This window comes from Abramis brama (genome assembly GCF_963993115.1).
Source record: "Abramis brama genome assembly, chromosome: 9".
NCBI lineage: Eukaryota > Metazoa > Chordata > Actinopteri > Cypriniformes > Leuciscidae > Abramis > Abramis brama.
The window spans coordinates 43,064,863-43,079,706 of record NC_139971.1 but is presented as its reverse complement, the minus strand read 5'-3'; the positions used below and the strand labels follow the sequence as shown (position 1 = coordinate 43,079,706).

At 36.9% G+C, this 14,844-nt stretch overlaps 1 protein-coding gene across 1 annotated transcript in view; it reads right to left on the bottom strand.

Moving 5' to 3' along the window:
* LOC311089896 (xaa-Pro dipeptidase-like) overlaps positions 1–14,519 on the bottom strand; it is an 82,583-nt gene extending 68,064 nt beyond the window's left edge. The window contains exons 1-4 of the mRNA XM_084124938.1: positions 14,379–14,519; positions 12,010–12,196; positions 8,441–8,568; positions 5,397–5,460 (exon numbers count right to left, since the gene is read on the bottom strand). Coding sequence (XP_083981064.1) covers positions 5,397–5,460; positions 8,441–8,568; positions 12,010–12,196; positions 14,379–14,395 — 396 coding nt within the window. The 5' untranslated portion in view covers positions 14,396–14,519. The remainder of the gene's footprint in view (positions 1–5,396; positions 5,461–8,440; positions 8,569–12,009; positions 12,197–14,378) is intronic.
* Positions 14,520–14,844: the final 325 nt, after the last annotated feature.

Here is a 14,844-nt window from a genome sequence, read left to right as displayed (position 1 = left end):
ACATATGAATGACCCCTGTATAAATGCAGACGGCGTGCAGCCGCAGCTGTACATCATCTTTACGCTTCTGCGGTTTAAATATTTCATCGTTTTGTAAGCAGGCTAGGTTTGACTTATGACTCTGAATTACTTATTTATCATTCAACGCCACATCCGCATCAAATGCTTTATTCATGGCAAACTCAAGAGTTATAAAATTGAAAATAATCACAATACACTGCAAAAAAGTGTTAGTCTTGTTTTACAGTACAAACATCAAAACACTCTTAAATCAAGATGCATTTACTGGAGAAGCAACAGTACAAAAGATCAAGAAATCAACCAAATTCAAAGGGAAAACAAGACTATTTTTCTTACCACTTTGATACTGGTTCCTTGTTTTAAGCAAAAACTCACTTAAATTTTTAGATGAATGTTTTTCACATAACAAGATTTTATTTCGCTTCTCCAGTAAATGTATCTTGTTTTAAGAATGTTTAGATATTTGACAGAAATACTGAGGAATAACATCATTTTTTTGCATTATATTATAATTGTATACAATAACTTAACAATAATATATCTACAAAAAAATAACAAATAAATAGACAAAAGTAACAACAAAAATATTAACAATAACAGTTGAAAAAAATAAAATGTGTGTTTATTAGTGTACTTCCTGAATAAAAACGTTGCCTAATATAATTAAAGCAGGACATGCAATAAAATATGCTGCTTTACAGTCTAGGAAGGAAGGAATAAATAAATAAATAAATAAATAAATAAATAAATAAATAAGTTACTTAATTAAATATTTACTTCCCCTTTCCGTGTGACCAATTCGACATCTCGTACGAACAGTCAAAATGAAAACAATTGTAAGGCATTTCATTTATAACTAGATTTACTTCTAATGAACCTGACAGTAAGTCTTACAGGTTTGCAAATAAAAAGGTGAAAATTAGCAATATATTTGTACAGTATTTTACAGTATTTTTAAAACTGCATTAACTAACAATACATTAAACACACAGTCTTTAATTTTAAAAACAGAATTGCACAAATAATGCCAGGCTTCTTGAAATCTCCAATATGCCAACGAAAAACATGCTCAAAATGAAATGAAATCAACATATGCATGTATTTGTTTTTGCATATTAAATTGAAGTTTGCTTTAGCAACAAACAAACCATCTTATGATTAAGTTTGCATAAACTCAACAAATGCGAGGACACTTACAGTGCGAGGACTCTGAAAGTCAAGCTTGCGTATATTATCTATCGGCTGAGGGCAACGAAGACGAGGGCGTTGTGAATGTCACGGACCCTCAGCGTGTCGTGAATCCCGATGCGGACCGTCTCAGGCTCTGTTAGCGCTCGGGATTAAACATGCGGTGTTTGTGGGTGTTGTATTTGCCTTGGAGATTTCATTTGTTTTGTAAGATTACAGATATCTCCCTGTGTTTTCTGCTCGCAGCAGCTCTGTTTGCCTTCTCAAATGATCTGTTTAAGCAGCGCTGAGAGGATCCTCAGGAGAAGGTCATTAACGCTCAGGCTCACAGAACAAAAGAGTTGAGGAGGAACTGAGAAGCACTTGTGCATTTGAATGAAAACGGGAGCACAGAAAACACAAAACACAATGTCATCACTATATGTACTTGAATATATTTGCAATGGCCAGTAACCATTCAAATGGAAGTATCGACAGTGCACTTTTTTCCGTTAACAAAATTTCAGACCATAAGGATGGATAACTTGCTTTCTAAACATTCTGCTATCATACATCAGAGTAAAAACTCACTAAAGTGCCCCATTATGCCAATTTAAAGGTCTCCTACAATCGATTTACAGTCATCCAAGGTGAAAAAAAACTAATTTCCTCATAATCTGCACTGCAGCATCAGCTCTTTTCTCTCAGTGTCTGCAACGCTTCCATCAAGAATTCAGTCTCTCTAAGCTCCGCCTCTCTGAGAGCTGCTCTGCTGTGATTGGTCAGAAAGCAAACGCTCATTATCATATCTGAATCTCAGCTCTTGATCACAGTGATACGAACAGTGACGATGGCGTGGGTTTTACCGTATCAATCTCAGAAAACAGCGTCTTCTCGACACGAACAACACGAACCAAACTCTTCCAGTCTCAGATACACTACAGTGTTTGAGGGCGGAGCTAAGAGACGCTGCTCAGCCAATCAAGACCACAGGCTGGCATTATGCTAATTAGTTACAAGTGAGCATGGGCGTTGGAAGAAAAAAAAAAGTGGGTGGGTCCTCCCCCAGAAAAATGTTACTGGAGTAAATACCATTTCATGTAGGCTATTCTGGTGCCTTTTAATTAAAACAAGTAAACTAAACTCCACTTCACGTCGGGCGGTTCTTTGCCTCCAAGTCGTGCATTAAATGCACAGCTATCCGTGGATTATCCCGCTAATACCATGGTCATCTGCCAGCAATGACAATTTAAAGCTGTTATTGATGTTTGCAACGCAATATTTGACTGGAAAGGTACAACGGGCGGTTACTTTCGTCAGTTGCGGCTCGTTGAGAAATATAATGTAGCGATTCAGTGGAGTTTAATTTATTAGGGAATTCCCTAATAATTGGATTTGACTGACAGCGCTATGAAAAGACAAATGCGCTGAATCAGAGACGGTAAAAGTAAGTGGGTCCAATATCATTGGTCTTAAAAAGTGGGTGGGTCTTGTCCCACCCATATACAATGGTTCCGACGCCCATGCAAGTGAGACTGGAATTACTGACGACACATCGCTTCAGAATCGCTTCTTTCTTTCACGAGACACAATGCCATTAATATGCACTTTGATCTTTAAAACTTTGCAGAACTTCTACATTCACACACTATTACTCTATTACACACTGCATGAAAGGGAATATCCAAAATTGCATAATAGGGGCGATATAATGGTAACGATTAAAGCTTCTATTGATGATTCTTTTAGAGTTTTGAGGAAGAAAGATCTCTGGAAACGTTGCTCCCTCCACATCAGCACACGCATAGAGACGCTCCACAACCATTAACGGAACTGAATATCATAAAAAATGGAAGCGATTCTAAATAAAAAATAGATTTAGATTCTCAACCCTTGTCTAAACTCTTCCCGCTCAATGGTTTCTCGTGGCCGTACAGTGAACTCTTCCATATCCCTCGTTCCTCATTTCGGCATTCAAAAAACAATTTGTTTCCATTGTGGCCGTGACTCATGTCCTCTTAAACTGAATATCCAGTAATAAAGGAAGACGAGAGGTTACATTGTTACGTAGGTTAAGCAGGAAGTAAGACTGAATTACTGACGACTCGTTTCAAGCAGTTCAGAATCACGTCTTTTCTTTTAGGAGACAAAAACTCCATTTATCTTTGAAACTTTGCAGAACTTTTACATTCACAAACAACTATTCACGATGCAATGGCCAAAGATGCCCATCTGACAGGTCTACATCAACATGCAGAACCCCAACGGGAACATAATAAATCGACTAATATCATTAAATTATCTTTTTAAATAGCTTTTTGTTCCATTTGAACCTGAAAAATGAGCAGCAATTACAGTGTCAACTACGCTCTGAGATATTCTGACCTCCGCACAATCGTTTACAATCACATTTCAAAATGACCCTCATTTAGACAAAACCAAGCACAAAATTCTCAGTGCGTCCCTTTCTCAAGCTTCATCGTTTTATACAGAACATGTCAACTCTGACAGGATGAGCATCACCGGACCAGCATGCATTGCAGCCCTGGTCTCATTTAATCTGTACCAAAGAGAACCATTTTAACTAGTGCAGTCTGAAGTGGTCACTGGAGGAGGAATCAATATAAAGTGCAGTATCTGTCGTCCATCAACTTTTAACTGAGTTGATTGAAATGCACTGAAGCACTGCCTTAGTTTGGCCAAAATTCAGCTTCTTATAATAATTTGAACTGAGAAAAAAACATGTACCCTGAATGTCACTTTGAATAAAAGCATCTGTCAAATGCATTCATATGAGAGTCATTTTTTCGCCTTTTGGAAAGGCCTTGAAATGCTGTCTAGGAAGCTCACTTGATTCTTGACAAGCAAACAGAAATAGAAAAAAAACATCTATCAGGGCATTTTAAAACATAGCGAATTATTCATAATGCGAGCATGACTGCGTTCTACATGTGGAGAACTGACCCATGGCTAGAGGCGCCGATATCCCAGCTAACAACTTACAGTTACACTTAAACTGCTGCATCTTAGCATGCTGTGTGTGTGTTTGGGACGGTATCAGAGACTGCAGGGATCTAGCGTGCTATATGCTCTTATTTCATTTCATTTCATTTATTCTTCTCGCTGCCTTTAGGATTTTAAAATGTGAATTTTCTAAAAAGGTTTCATTAGTGCAAATTGAAGCACACTGACCTCGCTCTCTCTTAGACATAAACACTATTGATCTACTATATCAACCAGGCTGATTAATCTGCCAATGTTCGGCCACTCCAGTATTACTGCACTGGCCAGTCTCCATCAGACAGAAGTGTGGACAGTGTGTGTGGACAGTGTGTGGACAGTGTGTGTGGACAGTGTGTGGACAGTGTGTGGACAGTGTGTGGACAGTGTGTGGACAGTGTGTGTGGACAGTGTGTGGACAGTGTGTGTGGACAGTGTGTGTGGACAGTGTGTGTGGACAGTGAGTGGACAGTGCATTTGTTCTGTTAACAGAATCTCAGTTAACCAGGAGAGACCAGCTACAAGATTATTGTGCTATTTTACATCAGCGAAAAACTCATTAAATCCACATCAAAACTAATTACAGAGGAATATATATAACTATTTGCATTAATTTGTGTGTATTTGTGTGTGTGAGTGTGTGATTGTGTGATTGAGTGTGAATGTGTGAGTTTGTGTGAGATAGAGTGCGAGTGTGTGAGTGTGATTGTGTAAGAGTGTGTATGTGTGTGTTTCTGAGAGAGTGTGTAATTGAGTGTGTGTGTGTGTGTGTGTGTGTGTGTGTGTGTGTGTGTGTGTGTGTGAGTGTGAGAATGTGTGATTGAGTGTGAGTTTGTGTGAGAGAGAGTGTGAGAGAGAGTGTGAGTGTGAATGTGTAAGAGTGTGTGTGTGGGTGTGTGAGTGTGTGTGTGTGAGTGTGTGTGTGTGAGTGTGAGTGTGTGTGTGTGTGTGTGTGTGAATGAGAGTGTGTGTTAGAGTGTAAGAGTGTGTGTGATCTTCAGTTCCATACAAACAAAACTCTAATTTTAAAGAAATAAGGCCACCAAAAACTACAAACAAAACGGGCCCAGTAAGAAACCAGCTCAAGGCCACTTAAGGAACTTCGTTATCTGCATTATATAAGAGAAATCTAACGAGCACAAATGAACGAGCACAAGAAATATTGAGCTGCATACTAATGCAATTATTTAAAGTCAAACACTACTCACGTCAGTGGTGTAATGCACCTCATCGACGGCGTATTTCTCCTTGAAGTGTCCAGGCGGATAGATCCTGTCGACACACACACACACGCACACACACGCACACACACAGAAAGAGGTCTAATGAGAACTTCCTGTGGAGTGACGCACTTTAGTTTGACGTGATCAAACACAACCTGTCCTCTCCTCATGTTTAGCTTGTTTAGGGCTGATTACTCTGACGTGATTTTAAAAGCAGTGAAACTGATCCTCTGCATCTGAATGTTGAAGAAAGCCTGAACCCAAATCCTGATTCTGCTAATGGTCTCGGCAGCGCTCAGATAATCAAGCAAATGGACTCTCGATGTCAAGTGTTTTAGGTTCTCGGATGTGAAGTATTCATGCAAACACACTCCAACCTCATTTTCAAATTGCACATCAATAACTTTGAGAGCTTTAGTAATATACTGTAGAAACACGGCTATGAAGTTTGCAAACAAATTTGATTTTGAGCTTTGTTGACATGGAGCAGAAAACAGTGATATCTGGGTAATAGAGCACAACACAAGCTTTCCAGAAGTAACGGTTAATAACTAAATAACCCATTCATTTTCTCTTTATATGTACTACAATTCAAAAGTTTGGGGTCGGTAAGATTTTTGTTATTTTTTATAAATGTATTCATCAAGAAGTGTGACAGTAAAGACATTTATTTCAATTTCAATTAAATGCTGTTCTTTCGAATTTTCTATTCATCAAAGAATCCTGAAAAAATTAATGTATCAGGGTTCGCATTCAAATCTGAACTGGTTTCAACACTGATAATAATCATAAATGTTTCTTAAGCATCAAATCATCATATTAGAGTGATTTCTGAAGGATCATGTGACACTGAAGACTGGAGTAATGATGCTGAAAATTCAGCTTTGATCACAGGAATAAATTACACTTTACTATATATTCACATAGAAAACACTTATTTAAAATTCTAACAATATTTCACAATTTTTACTGTATTTTTAATCATATAAATGCAGCCTTGGCGAGCAGAAGACACTTCTCAAAAACATTAAAATTAGGGCTGTGAAAAGATTAATTGCAATTAATTGCATCCAAAATAAAGTTTGTGTTTACATAATATGCGTGTGTGTACTGTGTATAATTACTTTGTATATATAAATACACACACATGCATGTATATATAAGAAAAATGTGTTATTTATATATATTAAAAAAATATATTTATATATATTTAAAAAAATAAATTATATATATATATATATATATATACACATACATGCAAATATTTCATATTTCTTAATTATGTACATGCATGTGTGTGTATTTATATACAAAATAATTACACATATTATGTAAACACAAACTTTATTTTGGATGCGATTAATCTTTTCACAGCCCTAATTAAAATGTAACTGACCCCAAACTTTTCACTCTGTGTGGTTTTAGCTTCATTTTTAGAAAACAGTGTTTAATTGCTCAATAAGTACTAAACTACCAACAAGCCTGAAAACAAGAAAACACCTTGAAGCATTATACAGTAAATGATGTAATCGAGTGATCTAAAACTACTGTCTATATCTGAATATTTCCTATTAAACACCTTTTTGTTGTGAAACTTACAATCAATGACTTTTTATTGTAATGGCTGATCTGATTACTGTAGTTCATTAATTCCCTCATTATGCAACAATGTGTATTATCGTATAACGGTTCATCTGAGAGCTGGCTTGTTTGGTTCAAGGCTTATAAAGCTTTACTAATGAATTCTTAAAATCCGTATGGAGAAAAAGAAAGAGCATGAATTAAGCAATCATTCACGTCTGTAGCACAAGGACGAGTGTCGTGCCGAAGTGTAATATTAAAGGTCAGGGGTTTGAGCAAATCATTACCTCCAGTACGAGCACAAGTATTAGTGATGACACCAATTATGCCATTAATTATGCATTAAGCTGTTAAATAAACATAAGTGCATTAACCCGGTGTAATCGATCTCATTTGTAGGTTTACGTAAACATCGGCAGCCACGGGAATAATGCACATCATGACATCCAGAAACTCTGTAATACCGAGAAGAACAGCGGGGATTGAATGTCGGGTCACTGATCAAAAACTGAAGAACTGCTGACCCGAGCCCGTAGCAAACTCATCAGATGAACCGTGTGTATTAGATTAGGACGGCTTATCCAGCATGAAAAGGAAGAGAATTTACCGCAGAACCTTTGAAAGAAAGGTTTAAAAAGCTCGACAGCAAACTCCGACTGTCCGTCTCAAAGCCCATCTCTGCACTGTTGCTTCAATAGCACATCATAACCGGCAGGCTTTACGCGTGCTAGAAGCTTCTGAGCTCGATTTCATGCCTGTCTGTTTCCACATTATGAGGAGGACTGGGAGAGGACGCTTCTGCTAATATTACAATGCAATGTGGACAGGTTATTTATATATCAAAAGTCTGTATATAGATCAAAAACTGGTCAAAAGTTTGGATAAAAAAAAAAAAAAAATGAATCTTCTGCTCACCAGCTGCATTTATTTGATCAAAAAATATAGTTAAAAAACACAAAAAATGTGACATATTACAATTTAAAATAACTGTTGTCTATTGTCGTATATTGTAAAGTGTAATTTATTCCTGTGATCAAAGCTGAATTTTCAGCATCATTACTCCAGTCTTCAGTGTCACATGATCCTTCTAATATGATGATTTGATGCTCAAGAAACATTTATGATTATTATCAATGTTGAAAACAGTTGTGCTGCTTATATATATATATATATATATATAGATATAGATATATATATATATATATATATATATATATATATATATATATATATATATATATATATATATATATATATATATATATATCTATATATATATATATATATAGATATAGATATAGATATGTGTGTGTGTTCAACAGCATGTCACCTATGTATTAAAGTTCTGCTGACTCCAGAGAATTTCAAAGCAATCATATCAGTGCCATCAGTGAGCATGAAAATGACACATGCACATCAGAGTTCACTCATCTGAGAGGGTCACTCACTCGCCCATCCACGTGGCGTAGCTCTCCGGCAGCTTGGGAACAAACAGGAGGGATTTCTTGGAGTTGACGTCGATGGCGCCGTAGCAATCGGCCTCGGTCACACCGAAGGTCCAGTGGAAGAATGACTCCTGCAGAACAACACGTGTGACTCAGTCAGAGGGTTAAGAGCCTCTTCTAACTATACAGCATCAAGTGGCTCATTTACACACACACACACACACGTGCAACTGTGTTTCTATGAACTGAATTCCAGAAATGAGAATCCAGTGTTATTAATACAAATGGTTAATAAAGCGACAGAGATATTGTTTCTGCATTAAGGCCTGAAACATTTGCAAACACTTAACTGTGCAAGCTTGATGCCATGCATCGCTGTGCTACCAAATCTGCCAGAATGCAATTCATAATGAAACATTATTGCACACAATGCATTTTTATCACAGTAGCAAGAGGAGCTACAGTAGACACTGACATAAGCGGACAATAATTGCATCTAACATAAAAGTTTGTGTTTATATAATATATGCATGATAAATAATATGCATGATATAAAACGCCAGACAACTAGTTTATGAAGCAAGCGAGAGAAGAGGAGAAAATATACTCCATAGAAGGAATTCTATAACTTTTTTGCTTTTTTGTGAGGGTGCAAGTATAAACTTTTGATTATTAATATGCATTTATTTATTTTTTAAGTCGTTGCTGATTGTGTTGCATTTCTTTGAATTGCATGTCAGTAAATGCATCTTGTATCACTGATCCTTTGGGTTGTGGCCAATTTAATTCAAAATCACACTCCTGAATAAAAAGCAGCCCATTCTTCCTCAATCTGAGCGATGAACGATCAGATAACCGAGTGTCTCGTCCACAGAGGATGATTCATTTGTGATTTTATTGTCTTGAGTGCATTTCAGAGTTCATGTTCCCCCAGTGCATGCGTTCTGCACGGATTGTGTAATGGAGCGATAAAATGAAACCACCGCAGGATAGGTGCAACTTCACACGCACTTAATAACGAGCCCAAACCGTGCGCAATTAGACACGTGCCATGAATCTGATTAACATTAGAAACGTGCAAGTTAACACTTCAAAAAGCAGCAGAAAGCTACAACACAAGACAAGCAAATTAATGGCTATGAATTATTTACAGGTAAAATACGATGAAAGCAGGAAGCCCTCAAGTAATAAACATCACAACAAAATCCATGAGATACGGCGCGCAATCTCTGCCAAACAACGCTGGATGTGGAGGTTTTTGTAGCTAATGAATGAGAAACACGCTCCTCATTATGTTCAATCAACTTATGTAAATGCAGTAAATTACGAGGCTCTATCAAACACCCGACCGCAGCGCAGAAATAAAAGGTCTGAACTCGCACGCCTCCTGCCAACACAAATTACCATTTAGCATAACATAAACGAGAGCCCCACTTACGGACAATTATAATGGGGAGACGAACACTCAATAATCATTTAGAAACAAAGCTGTCGAGTCATCGAGATGTTTCAGCGCGCGATGCATTCAGTGTTGTTTGGAAGCTGAAGTGATGCATGAAAACGTGCCGTTAATGCTTGCTATCAGACATCCACTGGCAGGACCGGGACAAGGATTGGCTGGTAAATGCTTGATTCTCCATTGGCGGACATTCAAAAGTCACATAAATCACATACATTTTGGCAGTGACCATTTTAGGGCTCTTAAAACTGCATCTGATGCAAGTCTCCAGTCTGACATTAAAAAGTGGAAAAACTTTACAATAAGGTCTAATTTGTTCCCATGCATTATACCATGGTCTGGGTGAATACTCGATTCTGATTGGCTGCAGGGTGTCCGTTAAAAAGTGATAATGGACACCTAGGAAAGGCGTCCCGTCAATTTGCCTGATGACAGTTCTAAATGATTGCGCTGGCTCAAACTCACTGATCAACTGCTGCGGTCGGGTCGCTGTGGCCACGTTGCTTGGCAACGCCTGTATACGGGAGATATTAAATAGTGCGCTCGACTTAATAAATAAAAACCCTCACGATTTTTACTCTAAAACACATTAAAGTATTATTAATTGATTAAATATTTCTTTCTTTCGTAAGTAACCATGGTATAAGTGGGTTAATGCCCTTCGAGGTGTCCATTATCAGGTTTTGGCTCCGCTGCGCGTCTGACGGTTCACGCCTCGCCGTCGTCCATTAAAACCTGATAATGGACACCTCGAAGGGCATTAACCCTTACTTAACTAACAATGAAAAATATATTTCTTACAGTATTTATTAATCTTTGTTAATGTTGGCTAATAAAAATACATCTGTTTATGTTTTTTAATGTTAGCTAAGGTCCATTAAATAACAGATCTTTACTTTTATAATCTTTTAGTTAGTTAGATCATGAATTTTGTGCCGATAATTGATTGTCACAAATAATTGCAATTGAAGATTTAATTATGTTTTGTTTTCGTCACATAAAGTGTAAGCTTTTTTTTTTTTTTTTTACTTGGAATTGTATATAATAATATAAAATAATAATTAATTAGGCCCATATGATTTACTTTAATGCTGTGAAAATAAATGTATGTACAATTAATATAATATAATAACCTGATTAACCCACAAGCCTGTATTTCATATGAAGGAAGACCTTTGATTATCTTTGTATTTTATAACAATGTAGGTTTTTTAATATTCTTTATTCTTTACTCTCTACCAGATTATAATTCTCCTGCTCCGCTCTTCCACACTGGAATAGGAGACCTGATATTGTGCATTTAATGGCATTTCTTTAAGATGGTATTATTTGGATGGCAAAATGTAAAATTTAAGTTACCTTGAATAATTGCAATTAGATTTTTTATAACCACGAGCAGAATCACAGAATTAACATTAAAATAAATGTTGAAATTACTATGAACTAGATTAAAATAACTGCAAATGCTTTGAAGTACTTTTCATTGTTAGTTCAAGTTAACTAATAACAAATGGAACCTTATTGTAAAGCTTAACAAAACTTAACAAAACTTTTTGGTTTTCTAAAATCTTCAGCCACTTCAGAATACATGTAAATAAATATTGAGCTGTCTTTAAAGAGGAAATGTTAATCTGTCTTTAGGGTGTAATGTTGCTGTTTGAGTTATTCTCTGTATCAGTGTCAGTGTTTCTGAACTCCCTGAAACGCTTGAGTTTCTTCCGGGAACGAACACGTCCTAATTTAAATAATTCATACGCAGAATAAAGGGGCGGGGCCTGGTTGAGTTAGTTAGTAGTGTGTTGAAACTGATGGTTATGGAAAGGGGCGGGACATTTCCCAAACACGCTCGAAGCGCTCGACCAATCACAACACACTGCTCCAGCCGACCAATCAGAGCACAGTGTGCTTTTCAGAAGGAGGGGCTTCATAGAGACAGGAAGTAAACAGAGCGTTACTGACAGACTGGGAAGAGAGGAGCCGCAACAATGGAGAATATGAGGAGAATAATCAACATTCAAGCAGGAAAACCTGTTCTAGTAGAGCCTGAAACAACATCAAGACTTTATAAAAGTGCATAATAGTTTGTGTTTAACTTAATGTGTGTGTGCAGCACCTGTCTGAAGAGCACATCGGTGTCGGTGCAGTATCTCTGCTTCTGTTCTCCTCCTTGAAGAACTATAACAGATCCAGCCTGTAGATCCTTCTTAGCTTTCAGGCCTTTACACAAACGCTCTCGGTTTTCTGCAAACAGGGCGGCCGATACCCTCAGCGTATCCTTTCCCAGCCAATACACCGCCTTCCTGATACAGACAACACAGAAACATTCATGTCACTCACACTGCAAATCACACTGTGACAAGAGTCTTTTCATTCTACTTATTCAGTTTATACACAGATGGTATAAATTGTTGATTATATCTTGATGAAAAAACCTGCTGAGATGAAATTAATAGCTTTGTGACTGTAGCACAGCTGTTGCGCAAGAGCTGGATTTGATCCCATGATAACAAGGAAGAATGTTTTCTGCTGATCTCTGCCAGAAACACTGAAAAACACTGAAAAACACTGACCGCAGGCCAAACTTAAAGGGATATTCACATCTGATCTGCTGAAATATAGGCCTAAAAGAAGTTTTGAACACCATAATGCTGCTTTTCTCCTAGTTTGTAGTAAATACATCTGTGTGAAGATACAAAAAAGAACAAAAAAGCTGCAAAGTTTCATAAGAGCAGTGCTATTTCTGTTCCTCAATCAAAACCAAGTCATTATTCTCTGACGATACTTTTACCTCCGTCATTCTTGATGTCCAGATTAAAATATTATGCCTTGACTTCTCACACCAGGTTTGATATTGTTTATACTCAAATATGCAAATCTTACCCAAATAAACAATCATAGAAAACTACCAGGAAACTTCACTAGGTCACTATGAAGAGATGTATTGGGTCCTTCAGAAATTATTTAGCATTACACAGAAAAACAATACATATCTGGTTAATAAATAATGACATAATTTTAATTATCAGGTGGAATTACGTTAAAGGGTTGGTTCACCCAAAAATGAAAATCATCCCATAATATACTCACCCTAAAGCCATACTAGGTGTATATGACTTTCTTGTTTCAGCCGAACACAATGAGAGTTATATTAAAAAATATCCTGGCTCTTCCAAGCTTTATAAAGGGAGTGATTGGAAGAGCCAGGATATTTTACTTTGATTGTGTTTGGCTGAAAGAAAGTCTTATACACATAGGATGGCTGAAGAGTGAGTAAATTATCAGATAATTATCATTTTAGGACGAACTAACCCTTTAATATCCATTCAACCATCCATATCAGAAACAGATTATGCTTTTGATTAGACCCTGAGATGTAACTTTCTCATATCTAACATTAAAATCGTGCTTACACTGGACTAAAAGGAATGGTTTATCACTGATGGAGTGTGTAAAGATTAACAGTGATCAGGGGCGTCTGTACAGTATGTGGTCAAAGGTCACAGCTCACATTCATGTCACCGCACATTAAACGCTCACTCCTCTTAAATCATCCTGATAAAGAGTCATATGTCAGAGATAATGCACAGTCAGCCGGTCATTATCGCAAAATAAACCCCAGCAAGTGATCAGTAGGTGAAGCGGAAAGGCCTGGGTTTATTTTATGATAATGACAGGAACATTACTCTGCTTATTACAGGGATATATATAAAAAATAAAAATAGATAGACATCAACTATATTATTTGAGTTGAAAGTACAACAATAAATCTATTAAACATATAAAGTGGTCTAAAAACAACAACAACATGTACATAATAATAATACTATGCAAATTTGATCTCTGAATGCCACAAATGCCGTGCACTAAAACCACAATCAGTTATTTTTGCATTTAGCATATTTGTGTCAAAAGCAGTCCATTATAAAATATACTTCATATATAACTATTTTTAAACAATGTTTTATTGACATTTTGACAGACTACTGATATACGTGTAAGGTTACTTCAGTATAAATACACAAACAGCACAGGATAATTGAAATGAACTGCAAAAAGCGATTAAAAGTGTTAAACTTATAAGGAAACGATGACCAGTCATAGCACCTCCTGAAATATACATTTGAACCTAAAACGTTGGTAATAAAACAAAGTTTAGACATAATTGGTCAACATTCACGTAGCTAGCTAACATCGCCGATGTACCATGGTATTACTACAGTACATTTTTGTAAGGGAACGTACACTACATAAAATAAAGTAGTAGCAGAGTTTATTCGCAAACATAGAAACAAAAACTGTAACGCCACTTAAAGAAGACAAACGTCTGCAAAACATCTGCGAGAAACCTTAAATACAGCGCTTCTACATGTAAACACCGAGCTCCACGCATGCGCAGGAGTAAACGCCTCTGCATGCGTATACTGTTGAGTGATTATGAATAAAATAAATATCCCAAAGTAAACTAAATCACAAAAAACTCACTGCTGTGATGATGCCATGCTTCTGTTGCTCAGCTGAGAGATTCAGTCATGTGATCAAGAGCAGCTGATCACTCCGTGCGCGTGCACTCCACGCATCACATGACCGCGCTTTTTCCGCGTGTGTGAGTGAGACCAAACCCACTGATGACTAGATAAGTTACTGCAGAGATTTTATCCAGCAAACACATTGAACCTTGAACATAGAGATATAGTGCAATGTAATTTAGCATATTTGAAGAAAAACGGAGGATAACTGTGAGCCATGTGGCTCTCTTCAAGTGTAAGTACCAAACAAACACCTGTACTTATATTTAACAACACCTCTGACACAAGATGTTGAATTAGACTGACAGAAAGAAGAATTGGACGAATTCAAAGAAACTGGAATTTTATTTGGCCAAAACAAAACATAAATAGCCTAACATCATTGATTTGGGCTAATCTTTCTTGTGTATTTATTCCCCTAA